A 22,658-nucleotide genomic window follows, 5' to 3' on the forward strand; every position below is an offset into this window, starting at 1 on the left:
CATCCTTCAACAGGATTAATAATTTAATATGGTGGATACTAGCTACACAAAAGGAATCTTATATGTCTAGAATTACAACACCTTCAATCATACAAGTGGGTTCCCTTTAGGGAAAGGAGCAATTTCAAAAGATAAGCTGCTAGAGTACTACAAAAAGTTGGAAACGTAGTCCATATCTGAACTTCTCTGCTCCTAGTCAGTCACATTTCAAAACATAAAACGATAAAAATGTTGCATTATTCAAAAGCACCCACCAATGTCACCAGCTGACACCTGACATTTTATTTTCTGACAGTAGTAATTGCTGTGCTTCAACAAAAGCTAAAATCATTTTGTAGAAGCTCAAAATCCCAGCAGCTACCTCCTTTTGGATTTTTTTTTAAGTCACATTTCACACAATCCTTTACATACTGCGTACATAAAAGAATCAAACATTAGTAGTTATAATTGTCTTACTGACAGAAGAAATGTTTGTAGCTGTAACTCTGCCCATGTTTCTTTTTTTACTTTTATGATTAAGTGTTTAATAAGTAGAATGTAAATATCATTCAAATAGAATAAAGAATAAAAATATTTCACATAAAAGCAATAGCACTTTTTATTATAAGCAAGAATTTGAAATCCCACCATCGTGATTTCCCCGATCCTAGAAAAAAATACTTAACTTTTAGTGTGGCCATAGAAATGCCTGACTAAATATCTGCGCCAAGCACTTTGAGAACCACAATGCTAACACTGCATCAGAAACAGTGGGAGGTAGTTGTTTTGATCCCTGCCCAGTGCACATAAGTGAATTATAGAAGGTGGTGATGCTGTGAGGAATTTCAGCTGAGCAAACAATATTGCTCAGCTCTTAACAGTAGGAAACACAGGTAAAAAATAGCATTACCTTATGGAACAGGTACGGAAAAGCAGATATTTTAGGGTGATTGCTGGATAAAATAATTCAAAATGCTTTCTGAATTATTAGGAAATGCATGAAAGGGGGCAATGTCTTTCACCTCTAGCCCCCTGTTTTGCACAGTGTAATCTTGGTTTGGGGTGGGTGGGAAAGGGAGGAGTTTGAAGCTCCGTGAGCTAACAATATTTTGGAGAAAAGCACAAAATAAATAGTTACAATAAACAACAACAACAATAATTCTCCCTCCCACAGACACATTTAAAAAGCTGTAGAATATTTATCTGCTGAAGAAATACAACCTGTGCCATTGATAATTGTGCAACCCGTACAGCACATAGGTGACAATTATTCACACAATATTCTTTTTCAAAAACAATTTTTCACCATTTATCAAATTTGTGACAACTACTTACAAAGTGCCATAAAACAACTACTTACAAAGTGCCACAAAAACTTATAAGCTATCTAAAATAAAGTGAACTTGCAGTGTCAGATTTTACTAAGTTCTTACAACTTCTTGACTCAATTTTTGTTTTTTCTTGTTTTTAGGTAAGTTCAAGAAGAATGTAGGTAAGTTCAATGATGTTCCCGGTAGCTGTGAAGTGCAGATGGAAGACAGGGTGCTAGCGTTCTATCCCCATTTTGCCCTAGCTGTCCATAAAGTTGAAAAGCTGCTGTTTCACCCCTGATAGGGCCAATTTATTGGAGTTGGCTGATAGCCCACTCCCTGAGCAGAGTTTTCTGGGCTTCCTCAGTAGTCTCGAGCCATTAATGTGACTATTAGTGTTAACTAATTGTTAGTTAGCACTAATAGTCACATTAATTAATTAAACAGCAGCTCTTCAACTTTATGGACTGCTAGGGCTTGAAGAATAGGAGTATAAATGCCTTTCATCAGTCTCACCTGTGTTTGCAAAGGGATAATGGCAGTGGTCTTCCTCACATGATTATTGTGATTATAAAAGCATATATACATTAAAACCCTGTAGAAATTATTAATGACTTACATTAGCTGACAGCTGTGATGTCAGGGTGGCCACTTTTTCCTGTGATGCAACCAGCTCCCTTCGTAGTTTATGAATTTGCTGGATGTGGGAACAAACACAAATGTCTCTCAAAATATGCCAGTATAACCTTATGCTTTAACTAAGGCTATTCAATATGCGAAATTACAGTAGAAGAATAGCTGGTGCCATTTGTTCCAACATTTGTGTATATGCTACAGACAGTACTGTATATCAAAGGCTTCATCTATGGTTTAAAAATTTTCATTAAGATACACCATATACACATCACATAAATCTAAATTTTAAAGCTTTATATATATTTATTTAAAATGTGTGAAAGTTGATATGAACTGAATTGCATAAGCTTAGTATTAAGCATGTGAAGCATGAGTTAATTTCTATCCAATGCAGTGCTGTGCTGAAAATTTAGCCCACTTTTCCTTTTTCTTTTACCATTCTCCATCAATTAGTGAGAAAACTGTACAGTGGACGCTCGGGTTGCGAACGTGATCCCTGCGGGATGCACGTTTGCAACCCGCAGCGTTTGCAACCTGCGTTTGCATGTCTGCGCACGCGTGGGTTGCGACTCGATGCTTCTGCGCATTCTCATGGTTGGGGTGTGGGGATTTTGTCATACTTTTATTATTTCTGAAGCATGTTTGTGAGTGTCCCTTTTGCATTCTGTAAATCATCTCACTTCTTTATTGTTCCTGAAGGCCCACAGTTCAGTCAAGTCCCGGAAGACGACAACATCATGCAGGAACAGGAAGTGCAGGCAGCCCTGAAGGCTAGAGAATGCTGGAGACATGTTTACTGGGGCTGGGGGGGGGTGTCAAACAGATGCCCCAATTCCCAGTTGTCTTGCAACATTAAGTTCAAAACCCCACACCCACCAAAATTCTAAAGAAATTATCAAATGCCAGAAGAATGGGTAAGAAAAATGGAATCCTCTGTCACAGGGAAAGAAAACCTTTGAGAAAATGGAGGAGAGATTTTGGCATCATCTATATATGTGAGAATGATGGAATAATGACTCAAATGCCCTGCCGAATGAGCAAGAGACATCCCACAAAACATCAACTACAAGTGTAATACACTTAACCTTTAGTTCCTCTCTATAATATTTTAGTAGTTTAATAGCCCTTATCATAAAAGACAGTTAATTATTTGAGTAGGAATGGATTCAATAGGGCAATGGCTGGAAAAGTCAGGTGAGGATAGCAGTAAGAGGTTGCTGGCAGCTGGTGGTGACTGAGGGGGCCTTGTGCCCTTTCTGATAAGAAAATGTGCTGGCATAAATAACACCATACAAGTACATGAGAGCTGCCGTCATCATAGGTTCATGCTGGACATTTGAGGCTATTGAAAAGCCCTCTGTACAGAAAAATATTTTGTATAAAATTAAAAATGCCAATCTTTTTACCTCTGAATGTGCCTTTTCTTCAGCCTATGGGAAAGAGTGAAAGCAAGAGCAGTTTATTTATGGAAACATACAACTGAATTCTATTTAAGAAAATCAAAATAATAGATTTTGACTCAGATAAAAACAAGTTCTCAAATATAATTGCAAAAAAAATAGTATAAGAATGAAGAAAGCAAGATCATAAGCAGATTTTTGGATGCAACTTTGTCTGCAAATGAAGTTACTACTAGTGTTTTAGGACACAACCTTATACACCTTTACCTGGGAGCAAGTTCTATCATACATAACAGGATTGACTTCTGAGAAGATACTTTAAGTCCTGTTGACTCTGTCTAATACCTGAAAGATTTCTTAAAAATTTGTTCATTATCCTGTGCTAGGATTTGAACTGAATGGGCTATTGAAGGACTATATAGAAATTTCAAAAATAAAAATAATAGCGAATAAGGTGGTTCTTAGAAGCATCATCAAGCAAAGACTCCTAAAATTTTGGTATAGAAATGTGGATAGTTCCATGATACTGCCAAGGAACTACCCACATTTCCACAGGACCCCAGTTTACAGACTCAAAAGGCCTCTTCTTTTGAAGCATAACACTTGGAATAAAATCAAAGGTAAAACAAGAAATTTTACACAAGTCTGCATTAATCAGACACAGCTGTGATATAATGAGAGCAAAGAGACTGACAGTCTATTCAATGCATCTTTTGCATCAAAAGTAACACAGCTTTTTGTATCTCTTATCCCGGTAGTATGACCAGAGGCACAGAAAATCATATAAAAACTTATTTGTGGGCACCATGACATAGTAGTGGGGAGACTTCTATTTAAAAAAAGATGGAACAGCTACTTTTAACTCAAACTGTAGATATGAAAGAAGGCATGGAGCACTGTATAATATCACAGAAGAATGAAATTTTGTTCTTTATGGTCTTCTTGCCTATCACTGAAATCAAATGCTTGATATTTCCACTGAAGTACCATTTCCTGATTAGGGGCTTCACAATCATATGAGTTTTATCCCTAGGAGCCTATGAGAACAAAGAGGGGAAACGCTGAACAGGGATTATGTCCTTCAACTACAATTCACACTACTGATTTTATAGTCCAAAAGCATCCCTTGCCCTTAACTAAAAGGTTTTCAGCTCCCATTATCACAGCTAGATACTCAAACGCTGAACAAGAAGTGATGCCGAATGGTGAGAAAGGGAGAAGGGGTCAAGCAACAGAAATCTTAGAATGATCGTTCTTATCGGCTGATGTGGTGTGTGGTTAAGTGTATGATTCATAAACACTTGTCCTAAAAGGTAATGGTTACCTGACTGTGCAATTCAAACAGCAAGTGGCGACTGTTGCCTGGCATGGCTGTGGCCGAGCCAGAGGCAGTCTCCTGGTTCCTGTGTGGTTGGTGGAATTCATCACTTCTTCCTTCACTGGCCATGCGAGCTGCTGCACCTAACTTCACCACATAATTTATTGCTGGATTTCCCAGCCTCCCTGCCTATGCAACATGTTTGCCCGGAAGTAAGCAGGCAGTCCACGCTTAAAACCTTGCTATGGAAGTATTTCGTCACTATATTCAGAGAGGCCAGGGAGGAATTTGCCTGCAGACTAATTGGGCTTGTCTAGGAATTTTGCATGCCACATAGAAATTGTCACAACTTGTTGGCAGATAAGGCATTGGGTTGGATTCTTAGGACTCAGCTATACAGCTGCAAATAAAAAGTTTTAAGTGCAATACATAATGTGGCACTAGATGGCAATGGTGAGCCTTATGGAAAATGCAATGTACAGTAGTACCTCTTGTTACGTATCTGTCAGGGAACTGCCATCAGGGCCGGAGGGAGAGAGCGGGCTCCAGAGGGATTCCAGAGAGCGTCCCGGGATGGGGAGAGGCAGCCCATCTTCTGGGGAAGGGAATCAGCGTAGCACCAGTGGAGAAGGGGGGCAGATGGGGGAATCGGTGAGGCAGTCCCATGACTCCTTGCTGGGGACCAGCGGGGAGAGTAAGGGTCCTCCGCTGCCCACACCCTCCTTGCGCAGAAGGCTTCCACACAGGGAGAGTAGGAGGAGACTAGGCGTCAAAGAGCTTCTTTGCTGGAAGAAGTTCAAGAAACGCCCACTGACGGATTCTGCCAGCGATTGAGACAGCTACGGTCGAGTGGCTGTCCGGACAGAAGAGGTTCACTCAGGCAACCCAGCCAGGTGTGGTGCCAGTTTACGCACGAGCAACCCCTAGAACCATTACAGTATCCTTCGGGATACGCACATGGAAAACCTGGAAGTTTATTTCCTGGTTTTGCCGTGCGCACATGCGCAGTAGTGCTCTATCGCACTGCGTGTGTGCACAGAACAGGCATCTCCAGTTGTGGAACTGGAGCTCCAGCTGGAGCTCCAGAATGGATCCCGTCTGCAACCGGATGCACCACTGTATTTTTAAAAACACTAAAATAAAAACATTTTCAGAACAGTTTTTATGTGTGTGTATATTCCACAGTGGGGAGGAGGCAATGGGGAGGAGGAGGTTGGGAGCCCTCCTCACTTTAAGGAATTGGGATACGCTATTAAAGGGGTCCAGGGAGAGGTGCTTCTGTCCAGATACCCAGATGGGGGATGATGGGCCACAGCACCCCTCAATATGGCACTCTTGAAGGTAGCACCTTGATTTCATGTACGTCTTAACCCAGGATTGCCCCTGCAAAATAATCATTCAGCAGGCAGACTGGATAATGGAGGATACATACCCAATGGCTATGCCAAAACCTACTGACACCTGTAATCAATAAAGTTGTGACCTATTTGATCCCAATAGGTTGTCCTGGGTTTATTATATCTTCCTGCTGTGGCTCCCTCCAATGGTCATGGGCTGACTGAACCTGGGCCTATAGTCTAAATTGCTAATGCAAATATATTTGCAAGCATAGAAATGTTTCAAAAATATAGACAGATAAAAAAAAAATACAGACTGATCCAATGAATCTTGAAGTTCATACACAACAATTTGTGTTTTACATCTACCAGTTCAGAGGAGTTAGCATTTGGTATTCGATCATAAGCAAGTTCAGGTGGCAAGAACATTATTCTGTGCCCTTAAAAATCTGAATTCTCAAGCATATAAACTCAAATGTGCCAAATATGCTCTATGCATTATGCAAATTAAAACTGGATTTTATATCTCCCTTCCCCAAGTCGTCCATATTTGGAACATTGCTCAGTTCTTCAAAAACAGCTGCAGTTAATGTAAATTGAGATAATATGCAAATTATGAGTGTTAGGCACTAAAATTAAATATGCAATATACAAATGTTCATTAAGTGCATATATGACTTTAATCTGCAAGCCTTGTTACAAATTTTTAAAATAGAGTGTGGTATTTTAATGGATAGAGGAGGTTGTTGGAAAGATCTGTTTGGTGGCATGAGAACATACATGGGCAAGTTATCATAACCAAAGCAACCTCAACATAGAGAATATAATTCAATCCATGATTCATCATGAACTTCATGAACAATTGTTTCCAAACATCTCTGTACCTTAAGGAGGCAGCAGCCATGCTTTCAACAAAAACTGAATCCAAAGTATCACACAAGTAGCTTTGCTTTCCAAAGGAGGCCTTAGGTCATGCATTTCTTGAATAGCAATATACCTCACAGTGTGCTGCAAAATGTATGATAAGCTTGCTCTATGTTCAGTAACTTATCAAAACTCTAGCTGGGCCAGTAGGTTTTCAAACTTAAGTACCCTGTATTACATTAAATAAATTGAGTATTTCCTTCTCTCTCTCTTTAAAGCCAGAAGTTGACTTTGTTTCCTAAATTCAACATAAAAATAATAAATTTCCACTGTCTGAAAGTTCAAGTATGTCTAATAATTAAAGTCACCTACTGTCTGGTTCCATAAAAATCATCTTAAGTCAGAATCCAAAACTACAACCTCAAAGCAATGCTGTAATTTCAGAATAATCTTTCACACCTCAGCAGGTCCCTACCAAAGCAATCCACCAAGTGCTATCAGCTCTTTTAATGTGCTCAAAAATGGTGGTGGGACAAGGTGGAATGGCTAAGCATGAGGGCACTGAGCAGTACACAACAATTGGCACTGGCAGATTTTGTACAATTCTGCTTTCAAAGGGAAAACACAAAAGATGTTACAGATGACGAAATTTAATGCAAGGAGGCAGTTGTGCATTGTACTTTGAAAAGTATAAAGAAAATGTTAAAGTCAAACAGCAGTGGGAGATTTTCATTGCCCTACCAATGTCAAATTTCCATCTGTTTCCTGAACCACTTAGCAATCCCCCTGGCTTTCCATGGTATCCATGATATCATGAGGTACAGTCTTTTATATATTGTCAACTTACTGTGGAGTAGAGAGAAGAGGTGCTGGAAACTAGGGATAACGAAGACCCGTGTACTAAAAAGAGAAACATCAAGAGCATTATCACAAAGATATTGATGAAGCAACAGGAGATATTTCCCGTCACGAGCAACAACAGAACATCTCTTTTCAATTAGGAACAACTGAAAAGGGGAAAAAAGAAAAGGGGGAAAAAGAAAGCTATTATTGAGGTTATCCATTTAGAAACACACACACCCACACCCACACCCACACCCACACACCCCGGTTGTCCCTATAACACCTAGAATGGTTTTTTAAGGCCCGAAAAAGACCCAATATGGAGGCCAAATGGCCAAAATATTGGGAAATATTAGAAAAAGATGGAGACAATTGGAAATTGCAGAGTTTGGAGAAAATGAAGGATAAAGTGCGAGACTGGTTACATTACGCTCAGATTAAAGAAGTCTTTAAAAATGACAAAAAGTTAGGGTTCCAGGTGGAGAAATCGAAGTTAGAAACAGAATTGTTAGAACCAAAGACTAAGGTACTATCTAGAATGTATAACTTGCTGTTAAAATGGAATACACAAGACAAAATGGTTAAATCGGCTATGATAAAGTGGGCACAGGACATTGGGCATAACATTATGTTTGAGGACTGGGAAAGGTTGTGGACCACTGGGCTGAACTTCACCGCATGTAATGCTCTGAAGGAAAATGTAATGAAAATGATATATAGATGGTACATGACCCCAGTTAAACTTGCCAAAATATACCATTCGTCTGATAATAAATGTTGGAAATGTAAAGAAAGTGAAGGAACATTCTTTCACCTCTGGTGGACATGCCCTAAGGTGAAGGCCTTCTGGGAAATGATATATAATGAGCTGAAAAAGGTATTTAAATATACCTTCACTAAGAAACCAGAGGCTTTCCTTCTGGGTATTGTCGGCCAGAAGGTGCCAAAGAAGGACCGAACATTTTTTATGTATGCAACAACGGCAGCAAGGATACTCATCGCTAAAAACTGGAAAACTCAAGATCTACCCACACTGGAAGAGTGGCAGATGCAGCTGATGGACTATATGCAACTGGCCGAGATGACTGGCAGAATCCGAGACCTGGGAGAAGAGAGGATTGAGGAAGACTGGAAGAAATTTAAGACGTATTTACAAAAACATTGCAATTTGGTTGAATGTTAAGAAGGATGCTAGATTATAAAAAATTGGCCACCACTAAATTAGATTTGAATTTGATGATAAGTGAGATTAAAGAAAACATAAATTTTTTGGAGAATTGCTAGATTATATTTAAATGAGTGGATATAAGATCCTAAACAAGTTGATAATTTGCTTGGAAAAACCTTTTTACGATGTAAATGGGAGCGGGAGACGTGAGGGAGTCCAAAGAAGTGATGAAACCACGTTATGATATAAGTAAGGTTGTTTATTATTTGTGCATTTGTATTCAAAAATTTTAATAAATATTTATATATATAGATAGATAGATAGATATAAACACCTAGAATGGTTTTTGTCCACTGAAAAACACTTGCCTTTGGATTGTAATAGTCCACTGCCTTTTTGGTAGCAAACAACAATTATGTTACCCTTCTTTGATAGTAAAATGTCATCTGAACATCACCTTTTGGCAAAGAAAAGGATGACTTCTAAGCTGTGATTTAGAATGAAAGTACACCTTGGTCTGTCTGTGTAACTGTGTGTGTGTTTGTGTGTGCATATCCTTCACACAACTACCAAATGATTGGATGACTCAAAAAGCAAATACAGTAATAGAGGGCTCAGTCCAGATTAGGGCTATGATTTGGGAGTTGGGGTTAGGATAATTTAATCCTAACTTAAAATTCTCTAAATATTTATTTGTGTAAGATAATGGGGAAGATTTAGAATGTCTGAATGGGGCTAACCTATTTTCACTGTTAAAAGCTGAATTTCCAATAAATATTATTGGAACTCCAGAACTGTTACTTTTATTATGATTTAACACTTACGTAGCACTTTAGATAGATATTAGTATCTAACGTATCCTAGTTATGATCTACCCTAAAGCCAGCCAGTAAGCTTTAACGGAACAGCATAGATGTGAATTTGATATCCATACTGAAATGCTCTACCTGCTATCACTCAGGCAGAATTATAACACCACATTGCTTGGCACTCCCCAGAAAAACTGTGATAGAGATATGCTGGGTCAACGCTAACACTGCCATATTTTTCCGTCAAGAAAAATGCAAAACATTTTCAGATGGGTAGAGATCTATTCATCCCCACAGTTCAGTCACACCTGCTCCACAATATCCCTTACTTTTCCAATGCTGATATCCTTAGCTGAGGATGTCTAGCCAAGGCCTGCTTAAGCTTGTTGGAACAATGCATGGTATAAAGTCAGCAAATGCCAGAAGAAGAAAAAAGGGAATCTGCAAAGCCTGGGCTGCTGCCAGCTCTAGACAGAAAAATAGCTAGACAGATAGTGCTTGTGAACTGGAGGTGGGGGAAAAACACTGACTTTTTGTGTAGTGAGGCAGTGTGGGAGAGCTTAACTAGGCACGTAGCCAGCAACTCTTGAGAAAAGTGGGGAAAGTGAAAATCAGGCTGATGAAAGCAAAAGCCTGGGAGAGCTTCAACAGCTTAACAGCCTGGGTGGCATGGATCATCATCCCTGGCAGAAAGATAAACAGCTGTGAATTATTGTCCCAGCAGAGATCTGAATAGGTAAAGCATATGGGAGGTTTTTAGAGCTTGACAAAAAGAGTCTGCATGAATACTCATTTGAGTACAGATAAGCCTAAATATATGTAAGAATGCTATATTATGTTGTATTAATTATAGTATATGGCAGCTGCCTTCGTTTTTAACAAAGTTCTGCATATTGAAGAACTGCAATTGCCTAAATATTAAAGAGGAGTGGTTAGCACATCTGCCTCACCGACAACTAGCTTCTGAGTGTATTCATATTGTAATGGTACCACAGGGCTACATGGCAGGGTTTACTGCTTATCTGCACCTAAACATGTACATGCGTATTCAAACACAATTCACCTTTATCATATTTGTAGCCCTCTCTTATCTTACTTTAACCCCTGACTGACCCTATAAAGTTCAAAGCTGAGGAACTATGTCTGGTCTAAGTGACCTGAGCAGGAATTTGAATTCAGATCTTTGCAGTCAAACACTTTCCCCTATATTTATATGCAATGTCCCAAAATGGACTGCTCAAAGTGAGCCTGCTCACAATCTGTGAGGGAAGCTTTTAATGTTTGATGTATTAAAGTATTTTAATATTTTTTTGGAAGCCGCCCAGAGTGGCTGGGGAAGCCCAGCCAGATGGGCGGGGTATAAATAATAAATTATTATTATTATTATTATTATTATTATTATTATTATTATTATTATTTGGACTAACAAACCAGGATGTGAAACCACAGTTTGAAGCTGATTTGCAAATTATAATTTATGCTTACTGTGGTTTGCTGTTATGCCTGTGTGAAGTAATGTCTTTCAGCCTGTTTGTAAAATTGCTGCTTTTGCCTTTAAACATTTTTGTGCATAGGATGACGAGAAGTTCACAGGAAGATTTAAAGTACAAGGGGCTGCTTTGTTCACAGGAGAGTCAAAAGTTTAAGAGATGTTTTGCCCAGTAAGCTTTGCACTGACGGATAAAACATTTATTCTAGGAAATTGACAATTAAGGGAAAAGGAAACTCAAGACTCTTTCTCTTGATTAGCTAAAAGGTTTGGAAGGGAAGAATGTATAGAAGTCAAGCTAGAAAACATGGTACTGTTATTTAGTTTTGGATTAAAGTTGTGAAGTCAGAATTGAAGAGGGTTAAAGAGTTGCAAAAGAGAAAATGGGGTGGAACACTGAACAGTGTTGGTTTGCTCAGTTGGGGGCTGCAAGACGAAGAAACCAGCAGAGGGCCATGAAGAGACCCAAAAGGATGCAATTTGGCAAGTGTTGGCTTGATTACAAAAATAGAATAGGTATAGCTAGATGCATTTATTTCCATTTATCTTTGAACAGTGAAATCAATCTGTAAAATAAACCTGTTGTACACCTGAAGCTGAAACTATGGTGTGGCTTCTTAACTCTAATTAACTCTATGGCACAAAGCATAGCTTCATGCTACATCAAAAGGCAGCCTCTGTTATATATACCACACATAGCCTTACCTTCTTCCATGCTGTCTCTGAATGACCCAGAATGACTGATTGCACGTGGTCTATCTTCCAAGGATGTGGCACTGCCACACAACTGGGAATCATCATAAAGATCGAAAGAAGAATCTTGTGCAGGTATGCTGTTAGACCGCATCATACTGGGCCCAGGGAGTTTGAATTGGGATAAGTTTGTTGGACTCACTGAAATAATAATAATAATAATAATAATAATAATAATAATAATAATACCATAAGTTTTGATTACATATTACTGTACTGCAGGGGAGAAGAAAGCTCTGTCAAATAACATTTGTGCTTTTATTTTTTTTGATGAATTAGGAACACTTTTACAGTGGTTTCTCATAAGCATGTTTGGCTTATTTTTGTCTGAAGCTCCTCCCTACCGAGTTAAAACAGATCCCATAGAAAAAGGCTTTTGCTTTCAATAATTCCAAATTTATTTACAATTATAATATGGTATTTCCTAAGTCTGTAGTATGGAGATATTTTTGCCAAGATTACCAGTATCTGCTCAAACAACTTTTTCCTCCTGCTAAAACACACACACACACACACACACACACACACACACACACACCAATCCTCATATTAAATGGGAACTTTCATATGTGTGGGCTTTATCGAAAAGAGAAGTAACAGACCCCCCTCTTGGTTCAAATGCTGCTCTCACGGTTTGGAAAGCTGTTTTTCAACAAGCTTAAAGGGAACATTTTTGACCCATCTAGCTGGTGTGGAACTAGGGCCAAGGAAAACAGCATTTATCTGCCCCTTCAGACATTAGGGTCAAATATTTTGAACTAATGGCGTACAGCAAGATGTTTCCAGCATTGCTGGCTGTGTCTAAAATAAAAATGTCTGGAGCAGTATTTTTCTGAGAGTCTTTTAACACACTGGGAAAATGGCCCACAGAGAAAAGAAATGCTAGAGGGGTGGAAGAAAGCTTTTTCAATAAGCCATTGTACTGGGTCACCACACTGGAGGAAAACTAAACCACAGAAACAGACAGATTTGTTTCTACCAAAGGGAAAAAGTGTTACTATGTCTAAGTTTAACCTTGTCTACACTTGCAGTCTAAGCATTGACACACAATTATACTGAAATAAATGGAACTTACTTCTGAGTAAATGAGATTTGGAACTTAAAAACGCTCATCAAAATACAGGAGAAGAATGCACTTTTAATTATTTTCTTTGACAGGTGTTTTTTTCAGCCCAACAGTCAAAGTTGGCCCATTGGGGGGTTGGTACAGATAAGGATCTGCTCACTGGGCTCAAAAAATAAACAATTAATTCTCCACCCCTACTTTAGATGCTGAGGTTCCAAGCTGTGCAGGACGTTAACCAGTACTTGGAACTGATCCCCAGAATGGACTGGGAGGCAAGGAATGTGTTCAGATATGGTAAGAGCAGGAAAAAATGCATGCTTAATTTTAGATAGCTGAAGTTATGCATTCTAAAAGAGTGAGGGAGAGCTTAAGATGTATAAAGGCAGCTCAGTAATGGAGCACTGCAAGCAGTTTCTTTTTCTTACCTAAGTTGGAAAAGTATTTCCCAGTTGCAGATGAAGACATGGCTGTAGGAGATACCAAAGGAGACTGACTTCCAGTGTCTTGCAGCCCTCCAGTAGAGTGAGAACGCAGCCACTCTTTCCCTTCCTCCTGACTGGCCTGCCGAGAGGATGGCGTATACCTGAAAGACATCACCACTGATACACTGAAAACTTCCACATGCACTGCACTTAGCAAGAGATTTGTGGCTTGGAATCAAGCAATAATCATACAGTCAATGCTGAACAGGAGACTTGGGGTCATGTCACCCAAGAAACAGATGGACAAACAATCAGCAATACATATCGGCATGTGATGGGAAGACATACAAAGGAAACAGCTAAGCCTTATTATAATTTTTTTTAAAAAGAACAACAACAACAACTCTAACACATAAAAAAAGATAAAGCAAAAACTTAATTTCAAGCATATCAACAAGGTTGGAAAATGAGAGCTTAGTAGTGAGGAGAGACGGGTGTCCAGTTCCTACATTATACAAGCTACAGGAGCATAGTATACAGGTAGGCTGAAAGTAGAAGAAAACTGAAGAGCAGCTGTGAAAGAAATGCATTTTTGTTAGTGACATCTGAAGGGACAAAATACAGTGCTTGTCTCTCAGAAGGGTCGATCCTTGATGCTATGCCCTACCCCCAAATTGATAAGATTTAAGGGATTGGGGTGGGGGAAATACTCACTTTTAAAGAAATGCGTTTGCAGAAAGAAAAAGCTTTGGAAACCCAACCTCTCACAGACTTTTGGGTGCTGCTGCCAGATACAAAAAATGTAACTGCACCAGCAGCACACACACTGCAGCCCACTGGCCAAACTTTGCGGCAGGGACTGAGAAAAGCAAATTCTTGAATGGATTAACATGGCAAGTTAGCCTGTGCAGGCATTTCAGATAGTTCGGATTTCAACTCAAGAGTGTGCACTTTCTTTGTCATTGTACAAGCAGGCTTCGTTCAGCCAAATTTCTTGCAAACCTATATATTACTGTACGTAGTTCCAGTACCATTTTAAACAACTGCGGTGGCATCAAAAACGTCACCCCCACCCCCATCCGGACAAGCCTATCATTGTTGGCTGTTGCAGTTCCTCCTCCTTGAGTGCACTGGGAGCTTTCTGCTGTTGCCACAATGAGAGTCCTACATTTGTACAAACAGGACTGCATAGCTAGGCTGCAAAACTTTGGTGAAACAGGCTCAAGGGGTGGGGTTTCCACATTAACTTCAGGATTGCATGCCACTATATTTCAGGCCTCCAGAAAGCCTCCATGTGGGAGATGGTAGTTCGGATTTATTTTCCCTCCCTGGCTCTTATGTCTCAGATTCTACAGGATGGCGTGCAAGGAAGAGAACTGCTGACTGAATAAACACCATCTACGTTTGATTCCAGGAGACACATTAAAATGCTCTGCCATCTGCAGTGTAGTCAAGATTACTACCCAGTGCATTCTTTTTGATGAGCAGACAGGTTCTTCAGATTTTTCCTTTTCAAAGCCCCTGGCGGACACAAATTGAGGGTTGGCACCCCAATGTGCTACAACTCAAGTGCAACAGAAGAAGTCATATATTGTTCCTGCGTAGAAAATACCAGCGGTGACAACGCCAGATGCTTAACCAATGGTCCTAGCCTTCTGAGTGTGTGATTAAAGCTGGAAGCAAAGGAAGCTTGCTGCAGTTCATTGATTAACATGTTTTTTTTCTGGGGGAAATATGATTACTCTGATCTGAATAAGTGGGAAAGTTTTAGAGGAATTAATTCCTAGTGGACAGAGGACAAGGAACAAGTCAAGGAGGCAGGGGGGGAAACAACAGAGTTGCTGAACTTATGTTTGAGCTAATTTGGGAGTTCCAAATTTGAAGGTTCCACTGAAACATCTGGTTTATTTTGAGGGAATAATTTCTAAACAGAGGTAGAAGAGAGGTTTTTAAAAAATGTTATTTCACACTTGTTGAGGGCACTACCTGCACACTATTTCAACATTTCACATACTGCCAGAGTGAAAGTGAAAGAACGTTAAAAGGGGGGGGGGTTCTTATTGTAAATTGATTTCATATTAGTTGTTTAACAGGAGAGACAGGATACACAGTGACAAGAAAAGGATGAAATATTATAGGAAAAAGTTACGGAACAACAGAGAAACAGCAGCCATGCTGAATAAAACATCGTATACCTTAATCCCTTTTTGGGTAGTGTATTTCTGTCAAGTTGCATGCTGTTAAAACAAAGAAAACCCCTAAGGACATACAGTAAAAAGAGCACTTCAAAATTATAAATTCTAAAGTGTTGTATCACAAAAAAAGGCATTCGGAGTTATTTAAATGTATTCTTTGAAAGGTACCTTTTATGCAACACTCAAAATCATCAGTGCAAGTAATATATTGCTATTTTTTTTTCCTCAAAAGGAAAAAAAATGCCATACTTTTGTAAAGAAAATACATATTGATTTGAGAATTAGCTTAATCTTATTCCCATTCCAGCCTTAGTTATTATGGAATTTGAGCATAAGAGTCCTAGGAAGGATCATGTGGGTAACAAGGTCAGGAGATTTATTGGGTTTCAGTTTGGTTGTCTTCCATAAAGTGAAGTCTAGCATCACCAGGGAATATTATTATTATTATTATTATTATTATTATTATTATTATTATTATTATTAACAACTTATATTCAGCCCACCCAACTGGGTTACCCCAGTCATTCTGGGCAGGTTTTCAAAGGTTAAGTGAAAAACTCATTTCACAAGAACAACTGGGGAACATATTGCGCCTGGTTCAAGTACATCATCATCATCATCATCATCATCATCATTATTATTATTATTATTAAAAACATGGATATATGCAGAAAAGGCTGGGACTCTATCATGGCACTGTATCAAAAGGGAATCACTGTTGAACAAAGTATCTAAACTGAATTTCCAGACAAAATTTGTAGCATTTCAGTCCCATTGAAATCAATGGGGCAAGTTACCTATGACTTGTAAGCCCCAAATGATTTCAATAGAACTAAAAGATAAGGAAATCCATCTCAATCCAAACACAGGAGACAGAGCCTGCCCAAGGTATTCTCTGGCCATGCATCTGGCTTGACCCATCAGCTGAGGAAAGGGAACCCACTCTGTAGCATGAGGATAAATTTCCTTAACTCTCTTTTCTTATCTCTCTCTGTATTGTGATAGTGCAGAACACTATATGTGGCTATGCAATAAGGAGGGGAGGTAAATGTTATTTAAGGACATTTTTTTTACTGCTGTATCAAATTTCCCCATTCAAACATTTTGGGGTTGAAACACGAGACTTCAAAAGGTGTGAAAAGTTGCTTGAAGAACTACTAGCAATGTTTTGGTGTGACTGTCAGCACCATTTTTTAGGGCTTGACTGAGATCCCAACCAATCATTAATATCAATGGGTGCCAGCTTGAATAATCCCCTTCTCCTCCCACTGCTTGCTGTTCAGGGGGTTCTCCAAACCTCACCCAAACCAAAAGGGGAATCTTTTATTGCAAGTATATCTTAAAACCTTTTAATATATATCAACTAAGAATGATTGGTAGAAAACAATCTGTGTCTCAAAGAAAACCACTTTCACTTCGGTTTCTGATACTGTTCTGTATGTAGCTGTGGAGAGACTGTAATTACAAGAATGGTGATGGATGAGTCACTTATTTGCCAAGCCTCATAAGACAGATCTATAATCATTATATTTGAAGGGCCTTGTACAGACGTTCTTTGGATTTGCAAAAGCAGCCATAGGCTCATACTGGTTACATGAACATCAGCCTATGCACATAGCGATGAATCCTGTGATCTATAGACTAGAAAACAAGACATATGGATCACAAAGATGTTCAGACTAGTATGTACATGTTGATGAGGAGGGGTGTTTCAGTGTGACCATGACTCTGCCTTGTATTTTAAACAGCCATTAAAATAAACAAAAACTCAGGAGTTGGAAAAAAGTTGAATAATACATGAAAAACACCAGCAATAGCAGAGCCATTTAAATTCATGTATTATTCAAAACAAAACAAAAAACAGTCACTGATTTTTCAAATATAATGTTAAGATTTCAGGTTTTCTTACACATTCCATAGAATAAACTACTTACCAAACTCCAATTTACATAATATCCAAATAAAAAACAAGCACGTATCAGGATATTATAATGATGTGCTGCATCAAACTGACAGAACCATGATTTATTTATTTTGCCTAACCCGTACTACAATTTAGAAACCCACTTATATAGAGGACTTAGTTTAGTTTGGAGGATGAGATATGGATGTTGGACCAAGACTCCTGGCTCCCTTGAATGGCCACAACTAGAGAGGTGCACAACCTGTCACATTTTCCATTTATTTGTTCAATTGCATCAGATGCCCATAGAAAGTCCATGCATTGTCTTAAATATATTTTGGTTTTAGGAGCCTCACACTGCTCATCAGATGTGCATTAGTATGTGCATCCAAATACTGGAGCTTTCCACTTCTTTCAGTAGAATACCGTATTTTTCGCACCATAGGACGCACTTTTTCCCCTCCAAAAATGAAGGGGAAATGTGTGTGCGTCCTATGGTGCGAATGCAGGCTTTCGCTGAAGCTGGAGAGCGAGAGGGGTCGGTGCGCACCGACCCCTCTCGCTCTCCAGGCTTCAGGAGAGCCCCACCGCCAGCCCCACAAGCTCGGGGGACAGCGGGGAGGCGGAACGCCGCCATCCCGCTGTCCCCCGACTTGGTTAGAAAGCTGGTGGGGGGAGAAGCCTGCTCCTCCCCGTCGCCAGCCCCGCAAACTCGGGAGACAGCGGGAGAGGCGTAGCGCACCCTTCCCGCTGTCCCCCGACTTGGCTAGAAGGCTGGCGGCGGGGGGGGGGGAGAAACCTGCTCCTCCCCGTCGCCAGCCCCGCAAACTCGGGAGACAGCGGGAGAGGCGTAGCGCGCCCTTCCCGCTGTCCCCCGACTTGGCTAGAAGGCTGGCGGGGGGGGGAGGAGAAACCTGCTCCTCCCCGTTGCCAGCCCCGCAAACTCGGGAGACAGCAGGAGAGGCGCAGCGCGCCCTCCCGCTGTCTCCCGACATGGTTTGGAGGCTGGCAGAGGGCTTCCTCCTCCCCCAGCCCCGCAAGCTCCCAGAGCGATGCCAAAGCTGCCGTTCTGGGGGAGGGGGAAGCTCGGGCTTCCCCCGCCCCAGCCCCGCGTCTCCAGCCGGGAGATGGTCGCGGGGGGCTGCTTTAGCTCTCCCGGCTGGAGAGGTGACGCGGGCATATGGCAGGAGCCTCCATAGCCGAGCGTCACCTCTCCAGCCGGGAGAGCACACACGGGGCTAAAGCAGCCCCCCGTGACCCTCTCCCAGCTGGAGAGGTGACGCGCGCTTATGGCAGGAGCATCCATAGGCGCGCGTCACCTCTCCAGCCGGGAGAGCACGCACGGGACTAAAGCAGCCCCCCGCGACCCTCTCCCGGCTGGAGAGGTGACGCGCGCCTATGGCAGGAGCCTCCATAGGCGCGCGTCACCTCTCCAGCCGGGAGAGCACGCACGGGGCTAAAGCAGCCCCCCGCGACCCTCTCCCAGCTGGAGAGGTGACGCGCGCCTATGGCCGCTGCTCCCTGACCTGCTCTTTGGGGCTGGTGGTGGGCTTCCCCCACCAGCCCCAAAGAGCAGGTCGAAAGGAACCTGAAGCCTGGAGAGCGAGAGGGGTCGGTGCGCACCGACCCCTCTCGCTCTCCAGGCTTCCAAGGTAGCCGCCTGAACGCACCTTAAACGGCACCTTGTTTTAGAGCGGGAAAACAAAAGGGGGAAAATTCTCCCACTCTCTGCGCAGCGCTTCCTGCCGCTTCGCTGAAGGGGCGCTGGGCAGAGAGCAGAAGAATTTTTTTCCCTTGTTCTCCCCCCTCTAAAACAAGGTGCGTCCTATTGTCCGGTGCGTCCTATGGTGCGAAAAATACGGTACATAACGAAACACAGAAGCCCTGGCTAGCTTATATATGCTAGAATTTGCTTCTTGAGCACATCCATTTCCCCTGTCAAATAAATATTGAAGGTGTTTGTTTGTTTGGAGCTGCAAGTATTTGTAACCTAACATACCCATAGGAACTGATGGTAATTTCCCAGGTATAAACTAAATTACTCCAGAATAAATATAACAAAAAATGTCCCAGATATGAAGAGTGGTGGGCTTTGGGCTCTCAAATTTCAGCAGCACCCTGTGCAACACTAAAATTTGCTCCACTCTGTTCTGCAGCATTGATGTGGTGCTGCCTGCAGAATGGTACTCTATGTGGCTGCACCGGTTGAAGTACCCTAAAACTGCCTCTGATGAAAGCCCCCAATGGAATCATCTGTTCTACTGAGCATAAAGACATTGGAAGTACCGTAGAGCTCTCTATAAGGGACACTGTCAAAAAGCATTTCCAGTTATTTTACTTTTCCCTCCTTTCCTTCCTCCCCTACCCTCTTACATTGTTGGTTTTGATTTGAGGATATATTTTGAAAGCCATGCTTCTGGCTGCTTCCATTTGTTATGACCCTTATCGAAATACTTCTCTCCGTGGCAAACTCACCTTTCTGAAAGGGTAGATCTCACACTTCCAGTTCTCATGAGCAGGCTTTGAACCTCTTGAGTGCTTGTAGTCAATCCAGATAGGGAGCCATGGTGGCTGAGAGGGAGGTCAATAGATTCAGAGCTTGTGTGGAGGCTAGTCATCGACTGGTAACTTGGTGTGTCCTTACTGCCAGCAGAGGAACTACTCAGGTTTGCAGCCCACACGAGACCGCCTGACGTGAAAGAGTGGGCTGACGCCGGGCTAGAAGCCAAGGAGTGACTTAAACTTACAACATCTGTATTCAAGTCCGAGGGTTTGCTGAAGAGAGGGCTGCTGCTGCCACTCTGCCCACCTGCACTGCCCATGCTACCTGTACCTGACGATGGAGATTCCAGGCTGCCTTGTCGAGCTAACGTGGTACTAGGGCTGGGCATTGCAGATGTGGATTTGGCACCTTCTGTATTTGGTGCAGGGGCAGTTTTGCCACTTGCTTTGGCACCAAACAACCTACAGGAAAAAACAAACGAAACAAACAGAAGTGTTACTCGGAAAAGCCAAAGTTTCACGTAATAATGCTTTGAAAGCCAAGGCACAGGAATAATGAAAACAGCTAATATAAGGCCCTTCTCTCCCCACCCCCATTGCTTCTCACAATCAAATCCGCTTAAGCCCTTGGACATACTTTATTTTACTGTTTCGAAAGCATTAATTCCAAGATTTGTCTTTTGAGAAGAAACAGACCTTCCCAGGGAGATGAAAAGCACAACAGCCCTGTGTGATGAGATTGCGTAAAAAGATTAAACTTTCACCCAAATCCAGTGGTTAGCACAAAATCTTCAGTAGTTAAGACATTTGTTTTTAAATTAGCACAGCATGGTCTGGACAGCCTTGTAAATAGTTAGACCCCCCCCCCCATTTCAAAATCTTTTTTTTATTTTTAAAGAAGTAATTATACTTATATAACATGCAAGATGCTAATTTGAGGTCTGTTCCCTATCCGCATATGTGTGAAAATATTTTGCAATTGTGTGTGGGTGTGGAGAAATACTATTTTAAGTTTTGGATATACCGTTAAGGGTATGACAATTTCTGTTTCTGTGAGGTCTTAAATATTCTACATCACCTTATGAAAAGGGTTTTCTAGATTTACTAGTGTACTAAAAGGAAACAAGAAGCAACTGGCATAACGTCTATGATAAAAACCATAGCAACCAAAATAGCACATTCGATAACTCGTATGCAAAAGAATTATGCTGGCAATTAGCCACAAGAGGGCAGCATTGACTTTGTTTCAGCAAAGAAATAGGCTTGGATTCCTAAGAAAGATTTATGGTTTGATGTATATTGCAAAGTTGCTAAGATCAGTAAATGCTGATGTTCAGATGCCACCAGCAGTGTAAAATAGAATGATGGATTTTATTTTGACCCCCTCCCATCTGAGTTCCTACTGAAAATCCTGTTACAATATTAGAAGATCCAAAACCAATGGGTTGTATTCAAACCAGCTTTACTCAGTGTAGACCCATTGAAATTGATGGCCTAGTAGGCCCATTCATTAAATTGTGTCTATTCTGAGTAAAAGTTAGCTGACTACAACCCAGAACGTTTTTAAAACAATTTGCAAAATATATAGTTAATGAAATTCAGTTTCCTCATCTGAATCCATTAGCTATCCAGGAAAATTACAATGAGAAAATACAATCAGAAAAATTACAGTCAGATAGAGTGACATTTATTCCTTAATAATCCCTCACCAGGAAGCCTTTCAGTTTGTTAAGGGAATACCAAGCTGTCTCCAATATGCCATTCTCAGCCACTACCTATAACAATCACATTGTTTCAGTTTCTCCAGGTCCCACTTCCAGCCCTATGTATGTGGGTGCTATTCGTGGCTGGATGGGAAAACTGCATTTGCAAACAGTTGCTACAGGCAAAACTTCCCAACCCCAGCTATACTGTTGCACCCTGAGTTAGCCACCTGGAATAGCATCAATCTGCTGTTAATGACTGGATTTAGGCCCTGCCCCAATTATTTCCTCCCTGATGGACACTCTTCAGAGTCTCTAAAGAGGACACAACCAGCATGCTGCTGTATGGAGCTTTAGAGAGAGGTATGCACACAGCATACAGCTTTATTGATTTTCAAATGATTTAGCGACCAAAGTTCATGGGTTGGAATGCCAATGGGGGTGGGAGGTGGTTCTCATCGGCTGCTTTTCACTTCACAGCCATGTGGTTCTCTCAGACGCCTACTTGAAAGGCACTGCACTTGTATTCCAGAACCTTCCTAGGGTTACTTTATGTGAGAAATAGATCTTCGCATTTCTATTGCAGAATCAGAATGGATACGTGTTCACTTATCTAAATATAAAACATCACTTCCGAGAGCCGGAGGCCATTGCGGGAAGCAGAATATAAGTCTCTGTAGAATTCTCGGGAAGGAAACAGAATAAATAGTGGAATATTAGGCCAATATTAGTATCAGTTGCTTAAAAAAGAAAACTTGTTCAGTTCATACTTACAGATGAAAAAAGGGGTCTCGTCTGATTATAAGCGATGGAACTAGGTATCAATGTGGGGAGGACAGAAAGTTGCCTTATACTGGTTCTGACCATCTAGCTCAATATAGTTTACACTGAATGGCAGCACTCCAGGATTTCTGGCAGGGTCCTCTCCCAGCACTACCTGGCAATGTTGGAGATTGAACCT

The 22,658-nt window shown here is 41.1% G+C and overlaps 1 protein-coding gene across 1 annotated transcript in view; it reads right to left on the minus strand.

The window, feature by feature from the left end:
* NAV3 (neuron navigator 3) overlaps positions 1 to 22,658 on the minus strand; it is a 440,591-nt gene that overhangs the window by 44,042 nt on the left and 373,891 nt on the right. Inside the window, 7 exon segments of the mRNA XM_081879446.1 lie at positions 1,909 to 1,986; positions 3,332 to 3,355; positions 7,692 to 7,744; positions 11,859 to 12,047; positions 13,398 to 13,555; positions 15,590 to 15,631; positions 19,968 to 20,456. Coding sequence (XP_081735572.1) covers positions 1,909 to 1,986; positions 3,332 to 3,355; positions 7,692 to 7,744; positions 11,859 to 12,047; positions 13,398 to 13,555; positions 15,590 to 15,631; positions 19,968 to 20,456 — 1,033 coding nt within the window.

Source organism: Podarcis erhardii (genome assembly GCF_964252035.2).
Source record: "Podarcis erhardii genome assembly, chromosome: 10".
Taxonomy (NCBI): Eukaryota; Metazoa; Chordata; class Lepidosauria; order Squamata; family Lacertidae; genus Podarcis; species Podarcis erhardii.